Source organism: Propithecus coquereli, unplaced genomic scaffold (genome assembly GCF_000956105.1).
Source record: "Propithecus coquereli isolate 6110/MARCELLA unplaced genomic scaffold, Pcoq_1.0 Scaffold242, whole genome shotgun sequence".
Lineage (NCBI taxonomy): Eukaryota > Metazoa > Chordata > Mammalia > Primates > Indriidae > Propithecus > Propithecus coquereli.
Window position 1 is genome coordinate 2299192 of NW_012147975.1, and position 22167 is coordinate 2321358.

At 39.9% G+C, this 22167-nt stretch overlaps 1 protein-coding gene across 1 annotated transcript in view; it reads left to right on the forward strand.

Moving 5' to 3' along the window:
* KDM3B (lysine (K)-specific demethylase 3B) overlaps nt 1-22167 on the forward strand; it is a 49162-nt gene that overhangs the window by 5140 nt on the left and 21855 nt on the right. Inside the window, exons 2-9 of the mRNA XM_012646406.1 lie at nt 691-796; nt 2341-2465; nt 4617-4691; nt 8079-8678; nt 11997-13245; nt 14118-14319; nt 17736-17950; nt 18589-18741. Of these exons, the coding sequence (XP_012501860.1) occupies nt 691-796; nt 2341-2465; nt 4617-4691; nt 8079-8678; nt 11997-13245; nt 14118-14319; nt 17736-17950; nt 18589-18741 (2725 nt within the window). The remainder of the gene's footprint in view (nt 1-690; nt 797-2340; nt 2466-4616; nt 4692-8078; nt 8679-11996; nt 13246-14117; nt 14320-17735; nt 17951-18588; nt 18742-22167) is intronic.

Genomic DNA, 22167 nt, shown 5'->3' on the forward strand with positions numbered 1-22167 from the left:
TTCAAGACCAGCCTGGGTAACATGGTGAGACCTTGTCTCTACAAAAAATAGAAAAATTAACCGGGTGCCATTGTGTGTGCCTATGATCCCAGCTACTTGGGAGGCTGAGGCAGGAAGATAGTTTGAACTCCAGGAGTATGAGGTTACAGTGAGCTATGATGACAACATTGCTCTCTAGCCCAGGGTACAGAGCAAGAACCTATCTCAAAAATAAATAAATAAATAATAATAATAATGATTTCTTTGTCTTCTTCCATCTTTAGGCCTTACTCCCTCTCAGCAACCTTGCTTTATTCACCTTTATAATCCTAGTGCTCATACGAGATGGCACTTAGTAAATGTTGAATAAATACCAAAATAAGCAAAAAGATTTACATGGAATACAATGTTTTATAGTCAAATAAATATGAGAAACACTGGGCTAAACAGGTTTCTTTCCTATATGACTTCTCAGAACCTTTAATATGCCACACTGTATGTAGAAAGCTGTAGTATATAATATTTCCATTTCCTAAACCTACTTGATCCTAGCGTCCTTAATTTTTGCAGAGCATCTCATGAGACTAGAGTTCAGTAGATATTCTTTGGCAAATCTTGATATAGAGCTCCTTGGGGTATGATTTTTCTAATATGATTAGATATTATTGCTATTCATTTTAATATTCAGTTGTTTTCTTTTATCTCTACCAGATGGGAACAGATAGCCAAAACCAGATTCTTTTGGAACACACTGCACTGAGAGAAACAGTTAATGCTTTGATCAGTGACCAAAAGCTACAAGAGATATTTAGCCGAGGTAAGAACAGGTAGTCTTCTGTCTCTGAACTTTGAATAAGGTGAATGATCAGTGTCGAGTGATAGAATGGGACACCATGCAACTTTAAACATTTGTACTTATCGTCTTTTTGTGGGTAGAGTGAAGATTGTCTTCAGTTAGCTGGATCTCTAGAATAGACTGGAAAAATAAGATCTCACTCAGACCATTGTTCCTCTTCATTCTCCATTTCATAATACATAGTTTTATTGTGAGTTGTTTTTACATTTCTTAAATATTTATTAAGAACTTACCATGTACTAGAAATAATGTTAAGGCACTAGGGTTATAGCAATGAACTAGAAAATCTTTGCTTTTGTTGAACTTACTATCTGCAAGTCTCTCAAGAACTAAAGACTTAATGCCAACAAATTACAACTCAAAATGAAAGTTATGTTCATAAAACAAGTTCACAGATTCATTCACATTAACAACATGTTATTTTAAGAATGAAAAAAAAAATTATTAGCTTTCAAGTTCAGATACAGGTTTTGCCCAGGATTCTACCCAAAGGGTAGATGACTGCTTCATTTATCCTTCCCTTCATGTCATTCATCTATTCCCCTTCTTTCTGGGCCTCACAATAATCATTATTTTTAGTGAAATAGTGTCCTTGGTTCTCTTTTGTCAAAATAAATCCAAAGGTAGGAAAACTGACCTGTTGGGAAAAGAGGGTATCAGAATAAGTGATGTTTAATAATGAGGGAATGATACGGCAGAGAAAGGATATAAAGAAAAATTGCTAGCAGAGAAGAAAATTGAATGGACAGAAGGAGAAATAGGAATGTATATGAGTGTGTATAGAAAAATTAAGCTTAATTATAGCTCTGAGAGAGAATAATCCAAAATTGGTAATGATTTAGTTATATAGTCTTAAATGTACAACAATGTGTGAGAGAGAAACTGTCCTTGAAAGGCCAGCTGAAATTGCAGTATAGCATTACCTGCTGATAAAGTAATATCTTTGAAACTCTGTGTTCCTAGGAAGACAGGTGCTATATTTGTTCAGGCTATTATTAGTGCAGAGGCTGGAACCTCATAAATTGAACTCTACCCACTGTTATTGAAAGTCAGATAGCAGAATGCAAATGGTCACATATCATGCCCATGGTCATTTAACATAATAGCACATTAAACTTAGTGACCTTCCACTTTTTTCGTGTATATGTCTGGGATCTGACTATATTTATATACTACCTATAGTTTTTGATATGTAGGTTTCCTCTCCTTTCCTATATTAGTTTCAGAATTAGAAGATTGAGAAAAGGTGGACTTGAGGGACTGGGAAATTCTAAGGAATCTCCAAATAAATGAAGAACTTACAAAGATCACTGGGAAAAACCATTTATATTTTATTTTTAAATTGCTAAATATGGTAAATCTGGAATTGTTCACGTATTGAATTCTATACAAGGGGACTAAAGTGCCAGATATTTACATTATATAATTTTCCTTCTGCTTTTAGAAACAATTATGAATATAGATTAGCCAGAAATATTCAGTACTGACTGATGTCTCTTCTTCAGGTCCTTACAGTGTTCAAGGTCACAGGGTCAAAGTATACCAGCCAGAGGGGGAAGAGGGATGGCTCTATGGTGTTGTAAGCCATCAAGACTCTATCACCCGTCTTATGGAGGTGTCTGTAACTGAGGTAAGGCTCTGGGTTATTCTTTCTACGTCCATCTGTCCCCTTACAGAGGATCATGTAGACAAAGTGAGCCCTTTATTATGTGTAAGAAGATGGGATCCATCCTTCCTCTATCGCTAAAAATGATTGCATGAGCCTGAGAAAGGCTGTTCAACTTTCTTGACCTCACTGTTCTCATCTGTAAATTAGAGGTAATTATGTAAACCCCCGCTAATCTCACAGCACTGTTTTGGGTACTGAGATAATGTATTTGAAAGTGCTTTGAAATCTGTAAAACAATATGCAAATGTGAAGTGGTGTTATTACTTTATCATATCTATAAAGGTTAGTAGTTAAAAGACTAGTCAATTAGCATTTGCTTCTGTAGTACTTCTGCCACTTTATACTTTAGATGCTGAAAAAAATGTTTTAAATGAAATAAACAGAAGGAACATAGCATCTAGAGGTACCTGGAGAATTGCTTAGGAAAAACAGTAGATAAATGTTTTGAGGCAAACTAATATGTATTTATGACATCTTTGAATCGGTTTTAGACTTGCCCTTAGCAGTGATATATAAGTGCTTTTATTTTGTCTTTATTAAATTTTTTAAGAATTAATATTCATTTAAAATTTTCAAACAGTATACATATATATAAAGTAGATATTGAAAGCTGCCCCTTCCCCTAGGCAAATGTCACTCCCTCCAGTGGTAACCATCATTAATATTAATTGTTTGGTGTGTATTCCATATTCTTCCAAATATTTTGAGTGTGTATATATGTATAAGAATATTTATATATCATGTACTTATACATAATCATGTAAATCAAACTTTAGTAACAGATTGGACCATGTAATACATAGTTATATAATTTACCTTTCTTAATTGTTTATAACGAACAGCTTTATATGTAAATATAAAGATCCACCTGATCCTTTTAAAATAGATGCGTACTATTCCACTAAATGGATGTATCATAACTAATGTAATCTAAAACTGATGGACATTTAAATCACTGTCAGTAATACAATTAATGCCACAGTGAACATCCTTGAACATCCTTTTAATTTATTGGAATAAATTTCTGTATGTGTAATTGCTAGGTCAAAGGATATGCCCAAGTCGGGCATGGTGGCTCACGCCTGTGATCCTAGCACTTTAAGAGGCCGAGGTGGGAGGATCGCTTGAGGCCAGGAATTCAAGACCAGCCTGAGCAACATGGCGAGACCCATCTCTACCAAAAATAGAAAAATAAGCTGAGACTGGTGGTGTGCACCTGTAGTCCCAGCTAGTTGGGAGGCTGAGGGAGGAGGATTGCTTGAGCCCCAGAGTTTGACGTTGCAAAGAGCTATATGATGAGGACACTGTACTGTAGCCTGGGCAGACAGAACAAGACCTCATCTCAAAAAAAAAAGCACAATAAATTTGACACACTCTATCAAATTACCCTTCTCCCCCAACCCTGCAATTTTTATTCTTTAATTGTAGAGTGATTCTTTTGATGATTGTTGGTTCTGATGAATTATGGTTTCATAATATACAGAATAGGAAGGTTTTAGAGATAGGAAATTTGGGCCAGGCACGATGGCCTCATACCTGGGAGGCTGAGGTGAGAGGATTGCTTGAGGCCAGGAGTTCGAGACTCACTTATCTACAAAAAAGGAAAAATTAGCTGGGTGTGGCGCACACCTATAGTCCTAGCTACTCAGGAGTCTGAGGCAGGAGGATCACTTAAGCCCAGGAGTTTGAGGTTGCAGTAAGCTGTAATTGTGCCACTGCACTCTAGCCTGGGTGACAATGAGACTATATCTCTAAAAAAATTTTTTTTTTTAATTTTAAAACTGAAGAAAAAAAGGAGAGATACAGAATTTGAAATTAACATTTCTAAAAGATACACTTGGGCATTGAACTCATTTCTTTCATTCATTCACTTAACAAATATTTGAAGGCTTACCATTTTCTAGACCTTGTTTGAGATGTTATTATTATAGCAGTTAATGAGACAGTAGAGATCCCTGCTTTCCTGGAGCTTTCATTGTACTAGATGAGTAGAAAATAATAAAGAGATGATTATATAGATTGGGAATAACATAATTATGTTTTGATGGGCAAGGCATTAAATATCTTTTTCCCCGTTTTTTCATATTTTCTGCTATCCTGCTCCTGCTGTAGAGTGGTGAGATCAAGTCGGTAGATCCCAGACTAATCCATGTGATGCTGATGGATAACGCAACGCCTCAGAGCGAGGTACCGTAATGGACAGAGTCTCTGAGCAGACTCATGAGCTTGCATTATCTTGTTATGTAGATTCTTTATGTGTTTGTTTTCTGTGGATGCCCTTTGAGTTGTTCAGCTCTGGCCACTGTACATTTTTTGCTCTCTTCACAGTCTGTCTAATTGAGGGTGGATAGTCTCAAGAAAGAGACCTAGTTTGAGCAAACCCTTTTTTTAATCATGGCTATGTTCTCTAGTTGTTTTAGAATCCAAGGCCTAACTGTTTCTTCTTATATTCTCTCAGGGCTGGTACATTTGAAAGATATAGTAGACAGTTAAAAGTGCAGTAAGTGCAGAGGCCTGTAATCCCAGCGACTGGGGAGTCTGAGGCAAGAAGATCACTTCAGGCCAGGAGTCTTAGACCAGCCTGGGCAACAAAGCGAGACCCCATCTCTAAGAAAAATTGAAAAAATTAGCTGGGTGTGGTGGTGCATGCCTGTAGTTCTAGCTACTCTGGAGGCTGAGGCAGGAGGATTGCTTGAGCCCAGGAATTTGAAGTTACAGTTGAGCTATGATTGTGCCACTGCACTCTAGCCTGAGCAACAGAGTGAGATCCCCATCTCTTAAAAAAAAAAAAAAGTACAGTAAATAGTAGTAATATTCATGACCTACCCAGTAACAAAATATTGTGGGGAAAAAAGTGTGGTAGAAATATTTATATTTATTTACTAGCAGTATTAGTAAATACAATTAATATTAAGACCACTTATTAAAGTTCATATTATATTTTTGAAATATACCTGCCCTGAGAGAAATGGAGAAGCTACATCCTCTTTTTCCCATTAGGTGGCAGTGAGCTCCAAGGGAGTATGAAATTCTACATTTTCAAATAGAATCAAATCAAACAGATGCCCATTTCAGTGCTCAGCACACAGTGGATTACTCCATAATTGTTATGAACCAGGCCAACTCTTAGTTCATTCAGAATTATTATAGCCCAGAGAAAGATACATTATAAATCTCTGCCTGAACCAATCAAGGAATTCCATGAATTTCCTTCAGTTGGCCAACTGTCCACATATTCCTCACGGTATCTTAGCAACTCTATAATAATGCTGTCTTGGCCACTCCTGCTTAGTATACAGTACTTCCTCATCATCTTTATCTAGTCATTCTTGATAAAGACCAGAGTAGGAAAAGAAGAATCAGGGTTAAATATAAGGTGGGGTGCGGTGGCTCACGCCTGTAATTCTACTATTCTGGGAAGCCAAGGCAGGGGGATTGCTTGAGCTCAGCAGTTTGAGACTAGACTGAGCAACGTATCGAGACCCCATCTCTACTAAAATTAGAAAAATTAGCCAGGTGTCATGCTGCATGCCTTTTGTGTCAGCTACTTGGAAGGCTGAGGCAGGAGGATCACCTGAGCCTAAGAGTTTGAGGTTGCAGTGAGTTATGATGAAGCCACTGCACTCTTCCTGGGGCAAGAGAGCAAGACTCTGTCTTAAAAAAAAAAAAAGAAGAAGAAGAAGAAGAAAAATCAGGGTTAAATTTAATAGCTCTTTACTATATATTATGTTACCACGAATTTTAAGTCTTTTGACTATGTTTGCATGGCTGAAAACAGCTTGTTACTTTGGTGGTGTATTGGGCCCCCTTTTTTATACCTTTCCTTATTTTATTCCTTCATTAAACACTATTGTATGGCAGGTACTGTTCAGCTGGACAGATATAACTGGGGAGCACTGGTCTCACTGTCCTAGGCTGTTTACTCACATGTGAGTAGCTCACTGTAAGTAGGACATACATATAAGTTGTTTAGGGAATGGTAGGAGGTTGCTGTGAGCCAGTCTCTTCAAGTTAGCTGGATGAGTTAGAGGTGGGATCTGTGGTCTTTAGCAATAGAAGTTGGTGCTTCCCTTTCTGGCATTGCCATTTTGTGACTGTCTCCTTGGCTAGCAAAATACAATTATTTTTGACAGTTCTGCCAAGGTTTTAGTAACCATTTTTAGAGGTCCACAACCGCCTCGTCTCCTTTAAGTGTGAACATAAGTGAATGAGCAAGAGAGAAAGGACAGGTTTCGTTGATTATACTTCCATAGTTCACAACACTGAAAACTGGGTGTTGATAGAGACTGAAGAAAGGATAAAAGAGTTTTAAAAGAGGGTCAAAAGAAAATAATACTTAGCAATCAGAAACGGTTCTTGAATGAAAAATTTGAGATAATATTACCAGAAGTATGGGAAAAATGCAAGTAAATCTTGAGCTTTATTTGAGAGTTGTAGAGTGAAATTAAAGGAGAAAGGATGGAAACGAAGGCAGCAAAAGAAAAAATACAGAAGCTCGAACTGACGAGAAGAAATATAAAATTTGAAAAAGTTTCCATTTTAACAGCTATAATAATGATTACAATAAATACGTAGATCTGTAAAGAATCTATAAATTTTCAAGGGCAGTAGGAGTAGATTAATTAAATTGGTAAATATTAATGGTTAAATAATTGCATCACTTGTTACCACCCCAACACACATTTCTGAATAAAGCTATCTGAAAGTTATCCGAATAAAGCTAAAACGAACACCTGTTTCTTAGTGGAATACCGATCTAGAAAATGTTCCAGTTGTAGCTGTGTCTTTGCTGCCCAGAGATTGAGAGAGTGTTAGCTGTGTCCCATGCCCCGCTCCCTTCATTCTTCCCAGGGGAGGCGTTCAGTCAGGGATATGAATTGCCCCTTTTCATCCTGCAACATCTGTGTGGCCTCTCAAATAAGGCACAAGCAAGGTTTCCTGAGATAGTCTGAAATTACTAGAAGAAATAAGAGATTTGGCTCTTCGGCCTGTGGCAGCCTGCTTTTTTTCCTTTTCTCTGTCTCATGCTTTGAAATAAGGTCTGAAGATTATTTTTATAGTGTCTATGTGAGCAATCCAAGCCCATCTCTGTCAAGTTCACTTTTCCTTTGGCCACAGACTCACAAATGTTGGTTTTAGTGACTTCTGGATAGAAGAGAATTTATATTTCAATACTTGAAATGCAAGGTTCTGTGAAACACGGAGATAAATATGTAATAAAGCGAGTTATTTCATCAACGGGCAAATGAGCTCCCAGCCTAGCTGTAGCAGTCTATTTTATAAAAGAAATTTCACAAATTGTTCATACCCTCAAAAAAATCCATTTGAGGAATTATTGTGTTTTATTTAAGAGAAGGTTTGCCAAGTGAGTTGACCTCCAGTGACTGTTGTCTTAAATGTGTGTATATAAAGATTGGAGCTTTTTGACAAAGGGGATGACTTAGAGTTGACATTGGAATTTGGCAATCTGTGCCTGCTTTGTTTGCTTCTAGAGATGGGAAAGAGCTAATGGTTTATGGTTTTCGCAGGATGAAAGGTCCTTGTAATAAATCTTTTTTGAATTTTGTTTTGTAGGGGGGTACGTTAAAAGCAGTAAAGTCTTCCAAAGGAAAGAAGAAGAGAGAGAGCATAGAGGGGAAAGATGGCCGGAGGAGAAAAAGTGCTTCGGACTCTGGGTGTGACCCTGCATCAAAGAAATTAAAAGGAGACAGGGGTGAAGTAGACAGTAATGGGAGCGATGGAGGTGAGGCAAGCCGAGGGCCCTGGAAAGGAGGGAATGCCAGTGGAGAGCCAGGTCTGGATCAGAGAGCCAAGCAGCCACCGTCTACATTTGTCCCCCAGATTAACCGCAACATTCGCTTTGCCACTTACACCAAAGAAAACGGCAGGACTCTGGTGGTGCAGGATGAGCCTGTAGGTGGGGACACACCTGTACCTTTCACTCCGTATTCTGCAGCCACAGGTCAGACACCCTTGGCCCCAGAGGTGGGTGGAGCCGAAAATAAAGAGGCAGGAAAAACACTGGAACAAGTTGGCCAGGGCATGGTGGCTTCAGCAGCTGTGGTCACTACCACCGGCTCCACCCCAACCACGGTGAGGATCTCAGACACTGGTCTTGCAGCAGGGACTGGGCCGGAGAAACAGAAAGGCAACTGGTCGCAGGCCTCAGGAGAGGTGAGTTGCTTGAGGGGCAGATTTGCAAGATTTGGGTTCACTCTTTCACCCTCCTTCACTGTTAACACATTGAAAAGCATCTCAAATGCCCCAGGGAAGGAATATTTCTGAGATGTGCTTAAATTGTACTCTGTGGATAGGCCTTTAGTGCTCATTGGGCAAATATGTATATTTTAATAACTTTATCTGCTCTTAAAAGTCACCTGAACAATTGGGCTAATCAAAAACTGATTATACAACCCAATTTAATGAGATATTAAAATAGATCTGGTGGGGAATTTTTTAGATTCAATTATCTATTTAGTTCATGGAGTGGTTGAGCCTTCACCAGGCCTATGAGAGGCAAGGTTAATGAATCACAGTGTTGTTAATAGTGAAAACTATAATTAAGGCTATGTATGCAAGCTACCATTACCCTGTTTTCAGTTCATCATTTCTTTGATATTTTTCCTTGAGGCTGGGTTACTTTCCATCATTTGATAGGGCCATAAAACATAAAAGTTTTTTTTGTCCCCAAGTTCATCTTTTGACCTTATCTGGAAAATTTGATGGATTTAATCACAGTAGTATCCAATTTACCATGTTCTTTATATGATATGCATATATTGTTGCTAAAAGAGAACTTTTGTTAAATGAAAGTTAATGTAAAGTTGACTCCTCAATCCAAATTTGAAGCAGTATCAAAATCAGTTATATAGTCTTTTTGACTAATTTTGGTCACCAAAGTATGATATATGGTGCTAGTCGTATATTTTTTTCAAGTGGGCTGTTAATTCAAGCTAGAATATCAAATACAAAGATGAAAAGCTTAATGACTTTTCAGAATTATATATAGGAAACTACTGTGTGCTAAGCACTGTGTATTATGTATAAGGAATTGAGTATTTGAAGGGGCTCACATCTTAAAATATAATCATTTCAGGTATAACGATGCCACATAAAATATGGCATATACATTTCATCGGACTTCTTCCCCTCCCCCAGCAAATGCAAATCGTTAATCCCTAGTGTGCAGGGATGGGAAGAAAGATAAAATGTCCACATATCAAAGAAGGCCTGTAAATGCAAATTTTACATTGTTCATGGATTGTCCTCTGTTAGTTGACCGACATTCCCAAGAAAACCAGGTGACAATCTTATGTGGATTTCCAGTGTAAGTCATCGTAGTACATGAGTTATCAACTCCATGTCAAAGACCCTGTGAACGTAAATGGGGCTTACAAAATAGACCAAATGTTACATGCTATTAAGAGATCCACCAAATGTTGCTATTCTTGGAGTAGTAAAGCTGAATAAGTGAAATTTGGAATTAAAGGGTATTTTCTTTCAAACAGATTGAAGAAATTTCTGTGACTGTATCAGTCATTTTGCTAATGTTTCAGCCTGGGTCTTCTCCTAGCATGTGATTTAAAAGTACAGAAATGAATGCTTTCAAATGAATGCTGCCTAATCTAAAATAGGGGCACAACCAACAGGAAACTTCTTACCCTAAAAACTGGGTTGAAATCAGTTTGTCATCACTTTCTTATAAGAAGAAGATCTGGAATTTAATTATTTGAAGGAAAATGAAAGACCATTCAAATTATTTTTCATTCACACGTATATTTTTTTAAATTTTGTTTCTTTTATTTTTCTTTAAATATCTGCCCAATCATTAAGTGTGTATTTATTTTTAAGGGGAAACTTTAGGAGTGAAACATGAGCTACCCATGCTGGTTCCTTGCAGTCATGCAGATGTCAAGGCTTCTGGCCAAATCCTGCTAGTAAAACAACAGCAAAACCTCAGGGCTGTGTCTATTCTCTTCTTCTCTATTGTGGGAAGGGGATTTAAGACAATGCTTGTTGGTTAGTGGGAAGAAGAAAAAGAAAGTGAACTCTAATATTTTAACTCTAAAATGCCCCAAACTAGTCTCAGTAGCAGATGTTAATTAGAGGCAAGCCATAGGTGGCCTGTCTTATTCTGATGCCTCTATGCTGCCCTCGAGGAAAGCCTGAATGTTGGAAGAATGGCCCTTTTGTTTATCGGGAATAGTTTTTTTTTTTTTAATTATGGTAAAATACACGTAACATAAAATGTATCATTTTAACCATTTTAAAATGTACAAATCTGTAGCATTTAGTACATTCACACCATGACCACTATTTAGTTCGAGAAATTTCATCCTCCCAAAAGGAAACCCTATATCCATTAAATAGTCATGGAATAATGTTTATTTCTCATGTTTTATTTATTTATTTTTTTGACAATGGAAGTAACAGCACCAGTATTTCTCATGTTTTAAAGTGAATGTTGAGGGATATCATCCTCTGTTACTTGAAAATTGATTCTTTTAGTATGTGATTTGCAAGTCAAATGTTAGGATCTGGATTTTATTAAATTAACAAATATTAAGTAAGGGCTCATAGTGTCTCTGTGTATGCACATGGGTGCAAATATATAGGAAAATGACCCCATCCTTCTTTATACACACATTCACATGCAGAAATGAACATTTTCAAGGTAAAAGAAGGAAAGGAGAGTGTTTTATCATTTCATTCTTCAGTTTGTTATGCTGAGTTTTTGTTTGGTGGATATTCTCCAGTATATACTTTATTTCCTCTTTGGAGCCTTGTTAAATCCTAATTACAATAAAAGGTCTCTAAATAGTTTGCTCTCTTTAATTTAGCATCTTTAGGTCTTATGTATAGTCAGCCTTTAGGTTGACTTGCCATAAATATTAATAGATGGCTAAATTCCAAAAGGGTCCTTCTCATGGAGTTTCAGATTAATAAAGAGAATACTTTTCTTTAATGTACAATGGGCTTATCAGGGAGGGAAGTCACTTTTTGTAAGATGGGCAATTTGCAATGGCTTAAGTAAATCAAAACTTTAACAATAGCTACTAAGGTCATTGAAATCTATTACTATTATAGGAGTCACTAGGTATATTTCAAAGTAAAAGCTGATGTCTATTCAGGAACCCTTTTCCCCCATTCCCTAGTGAAGTCTCTGTCCACTTCACATAGTTACTGAGAAGCTTACACGGCCTCCCTAACACTGTGACAACCAATTGGGTAACAACCAAGGGAGTGGCAGGATGAATGACATTCTGCTATGTCTGGCTCACCTTGCTAAAGATGCCCTTGATATGGTCTGTGGCAGGTTTCTTCTCCACTGCTGGTGAAATCCAGTTATAAGAGCGGATCAATGGAATTATAAGCGAGAAAAGTTGATTGACCCACAGTAAATGTTGATCTAGTGATAGGTAGGTCCAAGAAAGAGATCTTTAGATTGTCATGAGAAGCCTACATCACTAACTTAGGCTATCTTCCTTTCAGAATTCAAGAAATTCTATTCTGGCCTCTTCGGGATTTGGAGCACCTCTCCCAAGTTCATTGCAACCTTTGACTTTTGGAAGTGGAAGGAGCCAGTCCAATGGGGTTCTAGCCACAGAGAACAAACCTTTGGGCTTCTCTTTTGGCTGTAGCTCTGCACCAGAGTCTCAGAAAGACTCTGATCTCTCCAAAAACTTGTTTTTTCAATGCATGTCCCAAACTTTACCCACCAGTAACTACTTCACTACCGTTTCAGAGAGTTTGGCTGATGATTCCTCTAGTCGGGACTCATTCAAACAAAGCCTTGAGAGCCTGAGCTCAGGCCTGTGTAAAGGCAGATCTACTCTTGGAACAGACACTAAGCCAGGCTCTAAGGCTGGCAGCTCTGTGGACCGGAAAGTGCCTGCAGAGTCCATGCCCACTCTCACTCCAGCCTTCCCACGGAGCCTCCTAAATACCCGCACCCCAGAAAGTCATGAAAATCTATTTTTACAGCCCCCCAAACTATCCCGAGAAGAGCCTTCTAACCCTTTCCTGGCATTCGTGGAGAAAGTTGAACATAGCCCTTTCAGCAGCTTTGCATCTCAGGCATCAGGTAGCTCTTCCTCTGCTACCACTGTCACCTCGAAGGCAGCACCTAGCTGGCCCGAGTCTCACTCCTCTGCAGATTCAGCATCTGTGGTGAAGAAGAAAACCCTCTTCATTACAACTGACCCCTCCAAGCTGGTGTCTGGTGTTCTGGGCTCAGCTCTTACCACTGGGTGCCCAAGCCTCTCTGCCATGGGGAATGGCCGCTCCAGCTCACCCACCAGCAGCCTCACTCAGCCCATTGAGATGCCTACTCTCTCCTCCAGCCCCACAGAGGAGAGGCCAACTGTGGGGCCTGGGCAACAGGACAATCCCCTCCTCAAAACCTTTAGTAACGTCTTTGGCAGGCACTCAGGCAGCTTTCTGTCCTCCCCGGCAGAATTTTCACAGGAGAACAAAGCTCCTTTTGAAGCTGTGAAAAGGTTCTCACTGGATGAGCGAAGCTTGGCTTGCAGACAGGACTCAGACTCCAGCACCAACAGTGACCTGTCAGATATGAGCGACTCTGAGGAGCAGCTGCAGGCTAAGACTGGCCTGAAGGGGATTCCGGAGCACCTGATGGGGAAGCTGGGCCCCAATGGGGAGCGCAGTGCTGAGCTGTTGCTGGGCAAAGGCAAAGGGAAGCAGGCCCCCAAGGGCCGACCTCGGACCGCCCCTCTGAAAGGTGATCCTGCTGGGGCTATACTTGAGCTTTGCTCTGGCAATAGGCTCGAATGCCTGTTGTGCTCTTGTGCAGCATAGGCCCTAACTTTGATGGAAAGTTCTATAATCTCATAGAATTACGAAGCCAAAAGGACCTGGCAGAAGCCCCTCATCAAACCTGGTTCAGGGCAGAATTGCATCTAAACCAGCACTGTAAGAGGGGTATCTGTCCCATATAATGATAATCCCACAAAGGAGGACTCTTGATCATCCTTGGCAGTCTGTTATTTTTGGTCAGGAACTATTTCTTTGTGTTTGTGTCATCCCTTTCTACTTCACTTTGGCCCATCCTCTTTAATTTACTTCAGGGGAGTTACTGAGAACTGTTCTCCATTCCTCCGCAGCAGCCCTTTGTAGACTTGATGGAGCTAAGAGAATTACCCCTCTGTTTGCTTCCATTAACTTCTGTGGTGTGAGGTTATGGCCCCGAAGTATGTAAGAGAAAGTCTGGTGGTAAAAGTAGCTGTTTTCATTACGAATTGGTATCTGGTGGGAGCTCAGGTGGTCCTGATTAACAGAATAGCCATATCCTGAGGGACTAGAGGCAGGTGATGGCTACGTTCTGCTGCCTTGGGTTTTTCAAAGCCATACTCAGAATTGTTTTGCTATACTAGGGCACTTGCCATAAGTTCGCCATGGTTCTTAGCTCCCTAATGAAGCCTCTTTGCTCCCTGCTTTCCCTTTCTGTGAAGGATGGACATAATGGGCACACACCCAAGCAGTCTAAGGAGGACTAGCCCAGGTCAGGACGAATGCCTGCCCCCAAGAGGATCATGTTATCGGCCCTAATTATGCATCTCATGACAGCCTTTTCTCCTCCCTCCTTCGCCACAGTTGGCCAATCAGTGCTGAAAGATGTCAGCAAAGTGAAGAAGCTGAAGCAGTCGGGAGAGCCCTTCCTGCAGGATGGGTCGTGCATCAATGTGGCACCTCACCTGCACAAATGTCGTGAGTGCCGCCTGGAGCGGTATCGGAAGTTTAAGGAACAGGAGCAAGATGATTCAACTGTAGCCTGCCGCTTCTTTCATTTTCGGAGGTACCCAAACTCTCTTCCTCCTTTGCCAGTTTTCCTCAGTGACACAGAACTTCCACTCTTTCTCTGAATCTGTAAACATGCCTCATCTCTTGCCTTGCTTTCCTCACCCCCTTTAAATCTCAGAGTCTGTGCCAAAGCTCTGTAATAGTAGTCACTTAGTTATTCGGATTGTAAAATGACACGTGGCTTTGTCTTTGGTGAATTGAAGTTGAGCAGTCTTAGCATTTCCTGGGTTATTCCTTACTAAGGTTGGTTCTATTTGAAACCAGTGGTATAAGCAAAAGGACTCCCCTTTATATTACGGATCTGCCTGACCACTTACTCCTCTTCAGTACTAGAATAACTTGAGTCATGTTAGAGAAAAGGAGAAGTAAGAATAGGAGACAGGAGCATCTTTTTTTTTTTTTTTTTTTTTTTTTTGAGACAGAGTCTCACTGTTTTGCCCGGGCTAGAGTGCCGTGGCGTCCTAGCTCACAGCAACCTCAAACTCCTGGGCTCAAGCAATCCTTCTGTCTCAGCCTCCCGAGTAGCTGGGACTACAGGCATGCGCCACCATGCCCGGCTAATTTTTTCTATATATTTTTAGTTGTCCAATTAATTTCTTTCTATTTTAGTAGAGACGGGGTCTCGCTCTTGCTCAGGCTGGTCTCGAACTCCTGAGCTCAAACAATCCGCTCGCCTCGGCCTCCCAGAGTGCTAGGATTACAGGCGTGAGCCACTGCGCCTGGCCTGAAGCATCTTTGAAATAGAGGTAACAGATAAATCCTGGACGTAGCCCCTACTTTTACCAAACAACAGGCATGTAGTCACTTTTCCTGTGCTTGATAAACTTAGGAGTTTCTTCTCAATGCTCTTTTAAGAATCTTTAATTTTTAAAATAAATCCACATGGTTTATCAATTTGGTGTGGATTCACTTACTCAGCAATCGTTTATCAGGCACTGAATGTGTGCCAGCTGTTGTTTTGGGGCATTGAGGATTCAGCAATGAACAAAACATCAAATTCCCGCCCTCAGAAGGTTTGGGGATGCAAACAGTAAATAATAACTACCAAAAAAAAAACCTTAAATAAATGGTATTTCAGCTGATAATAAATATGAGAAAAATAAAGGAAAGAGGACTAAAGTGTCAGGAGGCTAGAGAGGCTACCATTTTAAATAGGATGATCTGAGAAAATGAGATTTAAGGAACGATCTGCAGTAGGTGAAGGAGTAATCTACACAGTTATCTGGGAGACAAGTATTCCAGACAAATGCAACTGTCCTGAAGCTGGAATATTCTACATGTGTTCATAGACCTAGGATGGCTAAACTAGAGTAAGCAAGGGGATGGGAGTTGAAGTGAAAGAATTTATGATGGGTCCAGATTTTAAAGGTCTATTCCAAGTGCCTTGGCTTTTACTCTGAATAAGAAATCATTGGAGATCTTGAGCTGATGAGTGACACAGAGTAATGTTTTAAAAGACCAACTTACTACCTTCTTGAGAATAAGTTATATCTCAGAGGCAAGGGCAGAAACAGAGAAGTTAGGAGGCTGTTGGAATTACCCAGGTGGGAAATGATGGGTGCTTAGACCAGGGAGGTAGCAATGGAGATGATGAAAAGTGGTTGAAGGTAGAGCACATATCATTTTCTGATGTGTTAGATACAGAGTATGAAAGAAAGGAAGGAGTTATGGATGATTCTACATATTTTAGCCTAAGAATTAAAAGAATGGGATTGCCATTTGCTGATAAAGAGATTTTGCAGGGATAACCAGGTTTGGGGAGGAAAATAGGGAGTTTTGATTTGGGCATGTTACATTTGAGATGCCTGTTAGATTACTAAATGGAGATTTTGAGAAGACAGCTGGAAATACAGCTTTAGTGTTAAGGGAAGAAGTCAAACCTGGAGATACAAATTTGGATGTCAATAGGTATTTAAACCTGTGAGTCAAATTCACATCACCTTAGAAGTCAGAGTATAGATGAAGAATGCAGTTCAAGGACTGAGTTCTGGCACTCTCCAGCTTTTAGAGGTGGTAAAGATAAGAAAGAACTAGTAAGACACCAAGAAAGAATAGCCAGTGAAGTAGTAGGAAAACCGGGCAGTGAGGTATCCTGGAAGACAACTAAAGAAAGTATTTCCAGGAAGGAATAATGAACTGTATCAAACATTGCTGATAGGTCATGTGAGATAAGGACTAGAAGTGACCTTTAGCAAGGTGGAATGACCTTGTCAAAATAGTTTTGGTAGATTAGTAGGGGGATGTCTGATTGTAGTGGATTAAGAGAAAATAGAAGGGAAAAGAACTAGTGACAATGTGGACAACTCTTTCAAGGAACTTTGCTCTAACAAGCAGATTAATGAAGGGGGGTATGGGATTGAGAGCACTTCTGTGATAGAAATTGGAGCAAGTTTAAATGCTGACAAGAATGATTCAATAGAGATGAAAATAGGTGATGTAGATAAGGGAAGATAGAATGAATTAGTGGAGGAATGTCTTTGGGTTGGGGAAAAGGGACAGAATGTAGCTGGAAGGCGGGGCGTGGTGGCTCATGCCTATAATCCTATCACTCTGGGAGGCCAAGGTGGGAGGATCGTTTGAGATCAGGAGTTAGAGACCAGCCTGAATATGAGCAAGAACCCATCTCTACAAAAAATAGAAAAATTAGCCAGGCCCTGTGATGTGCGCTTATAGTCCCAGCTACTTGGGAGGCTGAGGCAGGAGGATCACTTGAGCCCAGGAGTTTGAGGTTGCAGTGAGCTATGATCATGCTACCACACTCTACGCAGGGAGACAGAGCAAGACCCTATCTCCAAAAAAAAAAAATTGTAGCTGGAAAGATTGGCTTTGCTGAGTCCCAGTTAAGAGTAGGAGGAGATCAAACGGAGTACAAATGGCTTGGTTGCAGGCAAGTGTGGTAGTGGGAGCTTACAGAAGTTCTCTTCTGGCTCCTGTTTCCTCAGTGGACTAGAAAGCAGGGTCCTCATCAGAAGTAATACTGGCAGTTTGAAAAGAAAGAAGGTATGAAACAGGCATCTAGGAGAGAAAGTGAGTCAGGAAACTGCTGTGACTGTCAGGCAACCTTAAGGGCTCAGCTCAGGTAGGAGGACATGAATCTAAAGTGCTAAAATGAGGATGACTCTGTGTTTTTCTTGGTAATGTTCAGTGCCATGGGTGCAGGTGTAGAACAGGTGGATGGAAAACTGATAGCAACTCTGAAGACAACTTTTTAAAGAATCTAGACCTACTAAGTGTTACGTTAACAAGCTTTCCTATTAGCAGAAATTGCATACTGTGTTGGTTAACTGTGGTGAAAGTTCTTAGCCTGATTTCTGCTAAGTCTTATTTGATTTCTCTTTAGGTTCTAGGATTTTAGGAATGTGTTCGTTTGCATTGCTACTGCTATTTACCATGTATTTGATCCTGTCTTAGGTTGATCTTCACTCGAAAGGGGGTACTCCGTGTGGAGGGATTTCTAAGCCCCCAGCAAAGTGACCCTGATGCCATGAACCTGTGGATTCCCTCTTCCTCCCTAGCAGAAGGGATAGACCTAGAGACCTCAAAGTACATCCTGGCCAATGTTGGGGACCAGTTCTGCCAGCTTGTAATGTCTGAGAAGGAGGCCATGATGATGGTGGAGCCACACCGTAAGGCACCCTATTGCTTGTCCTCCAGGCCCTCCTAGTTGGACACATTTTCTTTTGCTTACAGGGAGGATTGGGGGGAGTGGCAGGTGGCATTTTCTGTGGATGAGTCAAGACTAATAAGACTTCTTTGTAGCAACCTGTAGTTGAGGCTATACTCTATGGTTTGTCAATAGAACAAGTGCTACTGGGTGCCATGTTTCATGCCTAGAACCCAGATTATTCAGACATTTACAATATTTCCATATCTATGAGTTATTGTACCCTATTTCCAGACTCAGGAAAATTATGCTCTCAAATTCAAGAGAAGAATCCTCTTACTTCAAGCTCCCCCCAACTAGAAATTTTACAGTAACTTAAGTGACAACATATGGCATTAATTCCTTATTGAAACTAGGTTATATCCTGGTATTACAATAAGCCCTTGAAATACCATATTATAATTAAGTTGTGCAGTTCATAAATACTAGAAATTCCTTGTATTTTGTTTCTCTTACAATTATAGAAACACAACTTGATGAATCTTTGTATTGTGTTGCTGGGCAAAATGGCTTGAGTGTAGGGATCAGTGGATCTGGGGTCTTTTGCTATTTATTGGTCAGGATGGTCAATGCCAACAGTATTCCTCTTCTTTCCACCAGAGAAAGTGGCATGGAAGCGAGCTGTGCGTGGCGTACGGGAGATGTGTGATGTATGTGAAACAACTCTCTTCAACATCCACTGGGTTTGTCGCAAATGTGGATTTGGGGTCTGCCTTGACTGTTACCGGCTCAGGAAAAGCCGTCCACGCAGTGGTAAGCAAATATCGTCCCATGCAGTTCTAAGGTAGCCTGTAGGTGTGTGTCAGTGGAGTTTCGGAACTTGAAAATTGAGGCAAGAATGAGCTCGTGCCCCTCTTTAGCTGCCTAGCTTCATTCGTCTTTGTTGTATCGTAAGACCTTAAAGTTGCCAATATTCAACCTGAGAAGGCTAAAACAAGCCAAGAAGGATTATTCTTAATCTTCTTTTGTTTTTGATTTTAATAGCATCTTTATTGAGATATAATTCACATGCCATAAACTCACCCTTTAAAGTGTACAGTTCAGTGCTTTCATTCACAAGGTTGTACAACCAGCACCACAGTCTAATTCCATTTTATTACCCCCCACCACCAAAATAGCCTTGTACCCATTAGTAGTCACTCTATTCCTCCCTCCCCCTAGTGACCACTAATCTGCTTTTTGTCTCTACATCTCCCTATCCTGAACATTTCATATAAATGGAATCATATAATATTTGGCCTTCTGTGACTGGTCTTTTTTACTTACCATAATGTTTTAAAGTATTATCCATGTTATAGCACATATCAATAATTTATTCCTTTATATTGCCAAATAATATTCTATTGTAAGGATATGATAATGTTTATCCATTGATCAGTTGACGGACATTTGGGTTGTCTCCACTTTAGTCTATTATGAATAGTGCCACTGTGAACATTTGTGTACAGGTTTTTGTATGGACATATATTTGCAGTTCTCTTGGGTATATACCTGGGAGTGGGATTGCCAGGTAATATGACAGTTCTACGTTTAACCTTTTAGAACTGTCAAACTGTATTTTATTTTATTTTATTTTATTTTATTTTTTTGAGACAGAGTCTCACTCTGTCACCGGGCTACAGTTCCATGGCATCAGCCTAGTTTACAGCAATCTCAAACTCCTGGGCTCAAACAATCCTCTTGCCTCAGCCTCCCAAGTAGCTGGGACTATAGACACGCACCACCACACCTGGCTAATTTTTACTATTTTTAGTAGAGAACGGGGAGTCATTCTTGTTCAGGCTGGTCTCAAACTCCTGAGCTTAAGCGATCCTCCTGCCTCGGCCTCCCAGAGTGCTAAGATTACAGGCATGAGCCACCACACCCTGCCAACCTGTATTTTGAAGTAATTGCACCATTTTACAGTCCCAGCAGCAATGTATGAGGGAATTTTCCACTTTCTTGCCAACACTTGTTATTGTATTTTTGTTATAACCATCATAGTGGATGTGAAGTAGTATCTCATTTTATGGTTTTGATTTGCATTTCCCTGATGACTAATGATGTTGAGTATCATTTCATTTGCTTATTGGTCATTTGTTTATTTTCTGTAGAAAAATATCTATTAAATTCCTTGCTTCCTTTGGTTCTTGCTTTATTGTATTACGTGCCAGAAATCCTCCTTGCCCCTTGACCTCCTCATTCTTTCTTCTTCAGAGATACAGTGTAACCATTATAATAGTGGATTAGAGTTTAAGCTACTGAGATTTGAAACCTACTTCCACATTCTATTATACCAACTGTGGTGTCTTTGGCTAGTTACTTAACCTTTCACAGCCTCAGTTTCCTTGTCTATAAAACAGTGATATCAGAGGCCAGGTGCAGTGGCTCACACCTGTAATCCTAGCACTTTGGGAGGCCAAGGAAGGAGAATCGCTTGAGCCCAGGAGTTTGAAGTTGCAATGAGCTATGGTGAGGCCACTGCACTACAGCCTGGGTGACAGAGAGAGACCCTGTCTCTAAAAAAAAAACAAAATGATGTCAGTATTTGTTGCTTTGTGATGTTATGGTTATTAATGAGATGTTGTATGTTATGTGATTATAATGGGACCTGACACTCACTAGGTACTCCATGAATGTTAGACGTTAGAGTCTTCTACTCCTGCCCATGAAGGATTAACTACTACAGGAATTGCCCTCCTGCCATCAACAACGAGAAAACTGGATAAAATATATGAAACCACAGTTTTAGACATTGGACAACAGGCGACATGGCACTATGACCCCTGAGAGAAGGGGGAAAACAAGGTGATCCCTATAATTCCCCTGGCTTACTGCCTTGGGGCAGTTTCTAGGCAATAGCACAAGGAAAGGGAACTAAAGTAGAAATTGGCAACCCCGCTGAGTAGAGGCGGAGATCAAAGTCTGAGAAAGTGAGACAAATTGCTGAAGAGGTAGGAACTACACAGAGAGAGAACATCGAGATTTGCAGAGAAATCCCCTCAATTTTTTGCCTATATAGTGATTTGCACATGTACAAAATGAAACTCCTCAAGGTCCAAGAAAAAAACATGAGAAAGCAATTGACCGAATAATTCACAGAACTCACAATTTGTATTCCCACCAGCCAATGTGAAGAGACAGTAGAGTCCAGAAGGGTCAAACTGCTCTGGAGCTGCCATAACAAAGCGTAAAGCAAACTAATCTGCAAGTTACTTAACAGTGTACCACACTAAAACCAAATACTCTTTAAAGGATTATAACGAAGTCTAGCACTCAGAAACATAAAAGTCACAAAGCTCTGCATTCAATCAATAATTATGAAGTATGGGCCAAGCACAGTGACTCATGCCTGTAATCCCAACACTTTGGGAGACTGAGGCAGGAAGATCATTAAGGCTAGGAGTTAAAGATGAGCCTGGGCAACATAGCAAGACCCCATCTCTAAAAAAAATTTCTTTTAATTATCCAGGTGTGGTGGTGTGTGCCTGTAGTCCTAGCTACTCTGGAGGCTGAGGTGGGAGGATCACTTGAGACCGGGAATTCAAGGTTACAGTAATATGATCGGGCCACTGCATTCCAACCTGGGCGACAGAGTGAGACCCTATCTCTTAAAAAAAAAAAAAATTCTCAGGTATGCAAAAAAGCAGGAGAATATTACCAATAAGCTGGGGGTGGGAATCAATCAATAGAAACAAACCCCCAAATTACAATGATAATGGAATTAGTAGAAAAGAACCTTAAAGTAGCTATTATAACTCTTATAAATATGCTTGAGGACATAAAGGAAAATATGAACATGAGAAAAATAGAAGATATATAAAAGGCTCAAATGAAACTTCTAGAAATTAAAAATATCTCAAATATTTATTAATATACTGCATGGGATTAACAGCAGATTAGACACCGCAGAAGGAAACAAAAAAAACAGTGAATTTGGGGACATGACAATAAAAGTGATCTAAAACAAAGCATAGAAAAGAAAAAGATGTAATTTATAAATTGAAGAGTGCCTTATAGAGCTGCAGGAAATTTCAGGTAGTCTACCAAACACATCACTGGAGTTTTAGAAAGAGAAAGGGTGGGAGGGTAGAGACAGAAAAAATATTTAAACAAATCGAAAAATTTTCCAAATTTGACAAAAACTATATAACCACAAAACCAACAGAAACCCCAAACAAAAGAAACATTAAGAAAACC